Source organism: Pagrus pagrus, assembly GCF_965226575.1.
Source record: "Pagrus pagrus genome assembly, chromosome: 5".
In the NCBI taxonomy this organism is placed as follows: Eukaryota; Metazoa; Chordata; class Actinopteri; order Spariformes; family Sparidae; genus Pagrus; species Pagrus pagrus.
Genome location: NC_140189.1, coordinates 30,741,010 through 30,751,502, shown reverse-complemented (window position 1 = coordinate 30,751,502; position 10,493 = coordinate 30,741,010). Strand labels below are relative to the sequence as shown.

Here is a 10,493-nt window from a genome sequence, read left to right as displayed (position 1 = left end):
AAACATTTTCCAGTGATACAACATCAGTAGCAGGTGTATGTAAGCTGATTCAAGTTAACTCCAAAACATTTTAAAACATGAACATTTTCTGTGAAGATGACCCGATGATTACAAAGTGATGGTGTGCTTGCGTTTCACGGACGTGTCCTGCCACTGCAGTTTGTAAGGCGCGTTAGAGTCTCTGCTGATGGGAGTGATGGTTAGTAGAGCCGTGCCTGAAGGGTTGACTGATAATACTATTTTAGTATGTGGGTTCTGCACCCCCAGTTCCTTATACTGAGGCAGGATCTGTGTGACGTTACACTGGGGGTCACAGATCTTCCAACCATGAGCAGCTCTGAGGAAAAACCCTCTGGCACCACCGATCTCCTGCGTGTTCAGCACGGCGACGGCCAGTCGGTTCGCTGACAGACGCTTCTCCCACACTTCAAAACTGTCCACCTGGAGAATAAGTCAAGTTTTATTGTGTGGCGATGGGAAGCAGTATTATTACATGCTTTGAACTGTAATTACTACTGTCAGCCCAGCTTAAGCATTTCTTATACAGCAGGTTATTGGTCAATAGTAATGCATTTGATTTTACTGAGTCCTGAACAACTGGCGATAACAAAATAAGAGTTCACGACTGTCAAAATGCTCCCATCTTTAATATTAAATGCTGTAGTAAAAGAGTTTGAACAATTTTGAATGTTGACGCATTCGATTTTAAATTGGCATGTCATCAGTGCTGAAGTAAGAACAATAAAGTAATCACAGCTGTAGGCCCATGTATTTCAACTAGTTGAATAAAAATAAGCTTTGTGACCATTCGAATTAGGGTTGTTTCAATATTAGATTTTCAGTGGCCAATTACAAATTCACGATAACCAGATTATCACGAAATCTACAGAAATGTGGGGGGAAAAAATGCACAAAACCATCTTTAAATTCATTGTGTTTTGTCTCGTCAAATGAGACGAGAGTGTTATTTGTATATATTTGTGATAGTGCTAGTACTGATTGTGCCATTTTCGTGATAACTGCTCCTTCATGAAGTCTGGGTTTTTAGTTCCCGAGCTGTCTGGAACGCAGCGAGACAACATCTCTGCTCGCACATAAATGAAACCAAAATGCAGCAGAGACTCAGAATAGGTCAGGAATGACTTGCCGTTTATTTCCGCCGTCTGGATTTTGAAAAGCGCTGCCATATAGAAACTAAATGTACTATAAAAGCTGACAGCTGTCAGTCCATGTCATGTGTCTCGTCTCACCCACCTTGGCAGTGAGGTATCCTTGATTGCCCAGCGGGTCCTGATTGATGGCAATGATGCGTCTGTTCTGCAGCAGCTCCTTGGAGCGAGGACAAATGTCCCTCAGATCATTAGACATGAGCAGAGGGGCTGCCATGATGGCCCATAATGCCATCTGAGACTCCTGCTGGTCGTGACTCAGGCCAAAGTTCCCAATCACGAGCTGGAGAAATGGACCAATGTCATAAATATGTAAATAACGGAGCAAGCGAGGCGTACGGACAGTTTGCAGTGCATCAACAACCTCCTGCTGAGAAATGAGATCTTTTCTCACTCAAAAATGCTTCTATTTTATTTTTACTTGTGTAAATACAAGATAATTTTAAAGGAACATTGAGGGAAATATGAGTATCTGCTGCTTCAGATGAGAAGATCCACACCACTCATGTTTGTGAGAGTGGTATCAGTCTCCTCATTTATCTCTGCAAGAATGCAATAAGTTAATTTGAAGGCCAAGCTTCTATGTTTAGTTTGAGGTCAAAGAGTGCACAAAGAGCCCGAGTGGAGCAGAGTACCATATCGGGGTCGTTCCAGCCCCCGGGTCCGGCCGAGGGGGCGATGATGTCTTGATGAGAAGCGGTCCAAGCTAAGATGGTCTTGACAGAGCTCCACGAGTCGTACACGTCATTGAAGTTGCGCCAGTGGTTGCACGTCTCACGAATGGCTGTGTAGTTGGGCTGCAGGGAAAGAAACGCTGTTTAATGTCGAATAAAACATGATGTGTGATGTCATCACTGAGCAGTATCCTTAAGAAAATAAACCAGATATCAATAATGTAGGTTGAGATTCAAAGTCTGGCTTCAACTCTGATGATCCACCAATTATTTTCTTAAAAGACTGTTGCAGCTCTAATTTAAAGTAAACAACAACAAAACAACCACTCTCACCTGGTGGAAAGGCCACTCATACAAAGGCCACTCACAGGAGTACAGGATACTTCTTCCTGTTTTGTTCAGTGCTTTTGACATGTTGATGTAGCCTGAAAAAGAAAAAATGAAAATCATTAACTGTTACATAAGAACTCAGTATAACACATTTTCACCAGTTCATCAATCAGTTTCTGAAGGTTCTGAATGAGATGAGAACAAAAAACTCAGGATATTAATAAAGTTGTCATTTAAAAGTTAAATCAAGTCACCATATAATGTTTCCATTGTTATTTACACATCAGTGGGCCTAATTCAGTAGCATTTTCTTTAATAACTGACATTGTTCATTGACATCCACCATTTTAAAAGCTCACCCTCTCCCAGCAGGGTCCAGTCCATGTAGCAGCCATCAAACTTGAGCAGATCCACACCCCAGTCAGCAAAAGTCTGAGCGTCTGTCTCATAGTAACCCAGACTGCCGGGGTATCCGCCGCAGGTTTTTTTCCCCACGTCTGCATAGATGCCCAGCTTCAGCCCCTTAGAGTGGACCTCAGAGCAGAAAACACACAAGAACTCACTGATTTAGTCTTCTTGTACCAGCAGGTGGCGATGTTGCACAACTAAAAGAAAATCGATGCAGCTGTTACAGGACACGGCTCTGCCTTACTGGGCCTAAATATATCTGTATCCAGGTGAACGTAACTTTTTAGCTGCCTGAGTAGGAATCAGCCTGTCACAGAGGTCTCAAACTCAAGCAGCTCCTCTGCCAACAAAGATGGTGAACGACAGCATACTCCTACCTGCGAGACAGAATATGCCGACGTACCTTCTTTGGCTCCAGGTGCTGAATTTTTACCGGTATGAAATGTGAGAACCTGGCTTCCACATCTGGTTCTTTCCCCCTTCATTATGTAAATAATCGCAGCGCGGCTCAGATGGATGTATAATGAATATGTAATCTGACTGTGTAATCACTTTTACTCGGAGAGTGATTTAACCAGGGGTTCCCAAACTTCTCATTTGTCAAGGATTTTCAAAACTCTGACGCATTGCACCACAGATTTCGTTAAAGGGACACTTCATCCAAAATCAAAATACATATTTTCTAGATCGTTTCGGTATGAGTTGCCCAGTTTCTGGAGATATCGGCTGTGGAGATGTCTGCCTTCTCTTGAGTATAGTGGAACTAGATGGCTTGTGGTGCTCAAAGTGTCAAAAAAGAGGAAAATCCAGACGCTCACACACTTTTCAAAATGAGGACGCCATGCAGAAGGAAGCGCCATCTATTCATGGACGAGAGCCTCATGCTGATGACATGCTTGTGATGTAAACATCGAAGTCGTCCTCCACGACTGAGCTGTATTGATAGAAGATGTTAATGATTAACTGGTCAACCACCGACAACATACGTGACCGACAAGGCAAGTCGACTTTTTAAATATTCTTTGTAACAGATAAGGGGTTCGCAAAGTAAGCTACAGCACAGCAGGCGCGGCTCCCGTGCACTGCTCTTCATGCAATACACTGGCAGGACCTCATTAAGTGTGTATCTGGAGTCATGCTGGGAGAATGTCTTCTACCACAACAGTGTAATCCACTGAAAACATCTGAGAGTGAAGAGTCTGTAACCCTAACTGTGAATAAAGTGTACAGAAAGAACAACTTCACTCAATTACTATTAAAAAGTCAAAAAACAGATGAACTCATAAGATACACAAAGGCCTGACATCTTCGCTGGATTATTCACACGATATCATCACGTCTAAAACTAACACGATATCAATATTTTATTTTTTTAATATAATGGTTACAGTTGGTACTGTATTTTTTTTATATTGAGGTGAACTGTCCCTTTAAATGAACAGCACATAATATCTGCCACTAGGGGTCTCTCAATCAAAACAAAAGACGTAAGTAGCGTGGGATCATGGTAGCTGTCGTCCTACTGCTGATAAAAATGGATCTGATGTGACTCGGGCACAAATCTACACAGATGAGGCGTTTTAAAGTTTTCTCGCTGTATTAAGTCGCGTTTGCAGACTTCCTTCCTCGCTCTCCAACTCTCTCCCAGAAGTAATAGCGACAGGCGAGCTCATGAAATGCACCGTTACTTTAGGTTTTCTCTGGTGGGGAACATTGTTGGGATTTGGGATAATGTAAGTACAGAACTCAACAAAATATATAACAAAGATCTATTTCTTTTAATGTAGAAAAGTTACGTACTATATCTTTAACTCTGCACCCCGTGGACTTAAATCTGCGGAGCTCCTTCCAGCGAGTGAAGTCACTGAAATGAAAGCATTTCCCACTTTTCTTGAGTCTATCTGAAGCCCTCTCTCTCTCTTTGATGTCTATGGAGGAATTATGGCATTAATAGTATATCCACACTCAGAGTCTCAATGCCGCTCTTTCTAACTACTACTCACATAGTCAGCCAGTTTCTTGATGCCCCCTGGGAATCTTCTGGGGTCTGCCTGCAGGCGGCCCTGGGCGTCGCGCTGGTGGGAGGGCCAGCAGTCGTCGATGCAGACGTACTCGTAACCGGCCTCTTTCCAGCCCTCCTTCACCATCGCATCTGCCATCTGCATGTACAGACGCTCGCTGCCAGGGCGACAGGAGGAGACAGGCGGGGCCGACAGTATCAGTTAGATGCCAGCGGTCGATGTCATGTGCAAGAGCAATATGGCAGACGCAAATACATGCTATTCTCATTAAAAAACCATGCCGGATTTTTTTTTGTGGTTCGTTGTCGGCTGATATAACACGACAACAATTCGACCAGCAGGCTGACATTTGCCGTTCTGAAAGCTTTGTTTGTCCGGGGCTCTCTGGGGAAAAAGCATTTGCTGTGCACAGGAAGTGAGACATTTCATTGTTGTCACTAAGCAGCACAGAGGTCCCTTTAATAAAAAAAAAAAAAACAGGGCGCAGGATTATGCAATACTTCTGCTCTGCATTCATCAAAGAGAGAAACGGAAATAGAGACTAACTTGTAATTATGATTATGTAATTAGGCAATCAGTCGGTTAATTGCTAGTCCGCTGTAAGGAAAAAAAGTTTTCTGCTTTAACCTGTTGTGATGAAGTTAATGTGGAAACGGTTGTAGAATAATGACACCATCAGAGTCTGGATCGTTTCCTTATAAACCTCACATTCACTTTGCAATGTTTGTCTGCCACCGGGCACGAAATCTGACCGGTGATCCAGTCAAACTGGCAGCCTGGCACATTTCTATCCGTCTCCATTAAAGATTAAATGAATAAATGAGCTCACATTTTGTTTTGTGTTGTTTGGTCGTTACTACTCTGAGGAAAACGGAAAGCAATCAAGTTGTCTTTATGACTGAGGCATCAACAATACCACTTGGAAATGGTATTCTTCTTTTGGGACTTTTCACAGACTAAACGATTAATCTGTTACTTGAGAGAATAACCGGGATGATTATGAAATAATCATTAGTTGTGAGAAGAAACTGGACCGGCAGAGCAGCGGTTCCCAAGTGATGTGCCCACACAGCAACACCGCTGTGATTATTACTGCAATGTACAACTATGCAACAAGTAATAAACAAGTTTTTAATTTACTATATTAGTCATTTGTGCACATTCATTTCCTAATACAAAGGCAAACTCTACACCAGGGCTGCTCAAAGTGTGGTGTGCTGACCAATGTTGGAAATAAATAAATAAATAAACAAACAGCTGGTTGAAATGTCGTTTCTCTTGTGTCTTTACATGTTTCTCTTCTATCTGGTCCATCCCTGTGCATTATCGCCTCACCTCACAGATGTCTTGTTTACCCCTCTAGAATGAGTGCAGACCTTAATTTTTCCTTGTTTGCAAAGTGCTTTGCAAATTTGGGTTATTGCATTACACGTCAATATCTCACAGAGCCTCAAACCAAACAACCAAATAAAGGCAAATTAAATCAGGCGGTGTCATTACGGTTCCTGTCTTATCGACTGTCTGCTGCTTTTTTTTACCATCACGTGTGTCTGACCTCGTTTTCTTTTCCTTCTGGGGACAGTTAGTCAATTATGAAGTCAAGATCTCACGATTACAAGATGCCATAACTATAACTGAGGAATAATGACACGAGACAGCGTCATAAATGTGGAGTAATTGTTTGAGTTTGTGGTTTTGAAGATTAATTCTAAGGATTTATTTATTTGTTTTCCCTATAGATTTGTATGCTTTTCCAGCAAACAGTGTGTCACTCCCTTAGTTCATAACAATGCATTTAAGAGCCTTCATATATGTTGAATCACTTGGATGTGATATTTTACAGATCAGGTGTCTGAATGAGGAGGAGGAGGAGGAGGTAACAGGACTGTATCAGACTGTGCTGCATCACCTCCACCTGGCTGCTCTCATGTCTCTTACCTGATGCAGTTGTTGGGCTCCTGGTCACAGTCGGTGTTACACATGAACCTCTCCCAGTGCAGCCAGCCCATTGTGGGCTTCAGCGCCAGACCATTGTCCAACGCGTCAGCAGCGAGAGGCATGAGCGCGAGCAGCGAGAGGAGGAACACACCTGCGGGCATCTCCACGCACCTTCAGTCTCGACACCTCTCTGACAACAATGATACACAAAACAACACGACTGTTTCCCTCCGAGTCTATTTCCTCATGCTAAACGCTTTGAGCCCGCCCCCTCCCGGATGACTGACGTTATTACGGACCAATGAAATTAAAATGCGTCTGTCACCGTCCAATGGCGTCTCGCGCAAGTCGCTGTACTACAAAGGAGGAAGCGGCCAGATTCAGGTGACAACAGGAAAACAGTCAGCTGACGTGACAAATGGTTTTAATCACGACTTTGTGTGTTTTATGACCACTGAAGCAACAAAATGCACAACAATGTTCAAACACATCCTGGTTTATTCATTGTTAGTAGAACCGGGATCTTAAAACATGTAATAAGTACTCAGATCCTTTGATTGAGTACGTTTAGCAGACAGTAAGTCACCCACTGATGGTGGTGGCTGCCAAGTGTCTTGCACAAGGACACTTCAACATGCAGGCCAGGGGAATCAAACCAGCAACCTTCCACTAACAAGACACTGGCTCTACCATTGAGCTACAGGCAATTGTGTAAGTAAAAGAAAGTACCGCACCACAAGTAAAAAAAGTCCAGTAATCAAAAGTGTTTCAGTTCCTCTCATCGAAGAGGCTCCTTCAGTTCTAACTAACTGGAGGGGAGTGTGCAGGGTTTTAAACTCTGTGTGGGAGTGTCCTCACAGAGTCGACCCAACCGGCTAGGGCTAGGTGAGCCCAGGTGTGAGCCCTAGCAACCCACACGAAGGCCGGTTGAGTCAACGACCCACAAGTGGCCCCAACGACTCAGAGCTCACACGTGTCCTTAACGACTCTGTTAGGACACGTGACTTTAAAAAAAATAAAAATAAAAATAAAAAAGGAGATATATACACATATGTAGTATATACTGTATATTATGGGTCAGCTGATTATGGGATGAGGTACTCTATCAGCACTCTATCAGCTGAAGTAATGAGGGTTTTAAGGGAGTAGTCTTCATAGTCAAGACTTTAGTCACCACACGTAGCAATAAGAAATAGTCCAGCACAAATCTCCCCTTCAAAACCTGCACTTGCTGTTTTTACCTTCCAGCCTTTGTACAAATCCAACAAGACAAAACAGCCTAATTAGTGAGATTTGGATGCTGTAAGTCAGATTTTGATACCTCTGGACAGAGGCAGGCTTACCGGCCCCCCTCCCACCCCGTGCATGACATGAGAGTGGTATCGATTTAACTCTCGGCAGGTTCCCGAGCAGGTTCAAGAACCAGTCCTTGAACCTGCTAGGGAGCCCCGGAGCAAATATGATCTGCTGGGCCTGTGAACACCATGTCTCTCCAAAGTGTCAACTTTTCATGAGCTGAGAAAAATAACCCTGTTTTCAGGTTTGTGGTGAAGCATGTTTTATTGAATACAGTGGTGTTTTCACTGATTTATTTAGCTCAAGAAGCAGGAGGATTGTCTTAACGCAGAAAGGAGTACTTAATCCTTCAATTTATCTGAAAAATCCAAACAGTAGTCCTCTCTGGCCTCTGGAAGTCTTCCTACATACACTATACACTATAGTATTTTCCTATTAGGATATTTAAGGATACATTAGGGGAGTGAACCGCCATCTTATGTCCAAAATAAAGTCCGATTTTAATGCAAGCTCCTCAACCGTCAGTGAAAAACCAGCAGGTGCACTGGATATTTATTTGTATTCTCTTTCACTAACAAAGAAAGAAAATGGCCCAATTTACCCCACTGTTCCCCGAGGAGCTTTGCTAATCAAAAATGCCACACACGCTATCAGCAATAATGTAGGACTATGTACATATCGACGCCGCTTCAAGCTGTTTATGAGCTCCGGATTCAAGACGCTAATTTGTCTGGTGGAGACGCTAAATGAATTACAGATAGGTCTCCTAATTCGGCTGTAAACGGACGCCCTGCTACAGAATCGAATGAATCCTGGATGCTTTTCCTTGCGAGACTGTCGGAGGCGTTCTCACACACGCAGAGAGAGTGATGAGTTTCATTGTCAACGCTTTGCCGTTTTGCTGAAATTTAAGGAGACAGCTGGAAATGACTTATTTGCGAATCAGATCAGCTTTTTGTGAGTTTGCACAAGAGGCACAAAGGAGGAGAAACTTTTACCGAGGCGACATTAGCAGACCGCCTCGACAAAACCTCCCTGTGATCTCGCTCCTGACAGTCTGTCGCCGCCGTGAATGACTCATTGTGTCCTGATATTGAGAGGAGTCGAAACAAACGAGGCAGCATCCACGAGTTGGCACAACCCCAGATTATGACAATAATCTGCGTCCCCGCTGCTGGCTGTATGTAAAAAGGGAGCTTTAATGAACACAAAACCTGACCTTTCAGTGAAATGTCAAGGGTGTCTATTTGAACCCTAAACATTATCAGAGGCTTCACCCAGGGACAGGCCTGATACAAACAATTTGTCACTTGCTATAGTTCATATCAGTGCCAGTGAGCAAAGGCGTCGAGGCTCTAAATGTCAGATTTCAATTTGACTCGCCCCCCGCTGATGGATGGTCCAATCCGGCTCACTTGAATACATAGTTTTCTCCTTACAAAAATGGGATCTGGCCCACCGTCGTGATAGAGACCCCTTGTTTTTTTGTTGTCGCAGCGCTGCATAAAAGAGCAGCGTGAGCCTCTATCTGTGCAGTGGTTAATTGAGATTGCTGACAGATGGGCAACCCGTGCTTTTCGGTCTGGCTTTACGGCTCCCCCCAGAGCTTTGACGCCAATCCATCACGGTCCCTTTCTTCGCCAGTGTCACGTAATTGAGGAGACTGTCATGGCTGACTTATGTCGGCAACTTTGTTATGAAGTGCACGCGGATAAAACGAAAGGGAAAAGCTGTTATGGTGCCAAGGAGCTCCATTATTGTATTGATCTATAGGGACAGGTGGCAGCACGGATAAATGTCATCAGAAAAGTTGTGCCTTCGATAAACGCAGCAGCTCAACACTATACGACCCGGTGGAGAATCAATTATTGTCTTGTAATTAGCTGCTTAAATTGTTTATGCGACTGTCGCAGGGGAAGCGGCCCACATGTGCTGATGTTGGCACTTTAATTAGGACCTTGTTTCCTTTTGGTAATAAGCTCACAATATGAACTGTAAATGACTTTGTTAACTGATGATAAGGTGAAGTTTAGCTGATTTATTTCCATTTAAAGTTCTGTACAGTTTTAAGTTACAAGTTCAGGATTCATTTAAGGGAGAGACGCAACATTTTCATGCACTGGTCAGTTTCAGCTTCAGATTAGTGGAAAGAAAAACATCTAAAATACACGACTGGGTGTCTGTTTGTGGAACTGTAAAGTAATGGTCTAATGCAAAGAAGTTTCAAGGTGATTAGTTAAAAGTTTTACCCTATTCAGCATTTTTTTTGTCGAAAAATGTTTGGGATTTTACAATAAATATGTTTAAAGGCCACTATAGCCTGATTTATATAACATTTAATTGTTAAACATGTGGTGAAATGTGTTTTGTTTATGGATATATACAATATTGTCTGACTTAAAGAGACAGGAGCTTAAGTAGAGCGTCTCAGACAGAGGACGGTAGACAGAAAGTGTAAGTAATCAACTGGGTATCTATTGTTTCTCCTTTTTTTTTTGTATTTCTTATCTCAGGCAGTTGATTTAGGGTTTCCATGAGAGGCAGGGCCCGTTCAACCACCTTTTTTTTAGAAGGGCCAGATTTGAAAACTGCTTTGTTTACTACTTTTCACAATTAAGAAAAGGATATTCATACAAGTACAGGAGAAAACAGTGCTC

The 10,493-nt window shown here is 42.9% G+C and overlaps 1 protein-coding gene across 1 annotated transcript; it reads right to left on the bottom strand.

Annotated features, from left to right (window-relative positions):
• Window positions 1–84: 84 nt before the first annotated feature.
• On the bottom strand, window positions 85–6,801 carry gla (galactosidase, alpha). The gene is made up of 7 exons (XM_084352643.1): window positions 6,541–6,801; window positions 4,585–4,759; window positions 2,533–2,707; window positions 2,177–2,268; window positions 1,805–1,966; window positions 1,255–1,452; window positions 85–441 (listed from the first exon to the last, which is right to left on the bottom strand). The coding sequence occupies exons 1-7, from the start codon at window positions 6,699–6,701 to the stop codon at window positions 109–111; spliced, it is 1,296 nt and encodes a 431-aa protein (XP_084208769.1). The 5' UTR covers window positions 6,702–6,801; the 3' UTR covers window positions 85–108.
• Between the last annotated feature and the right edge of the window lie 3,692 nt (window positions 6,802–10,493).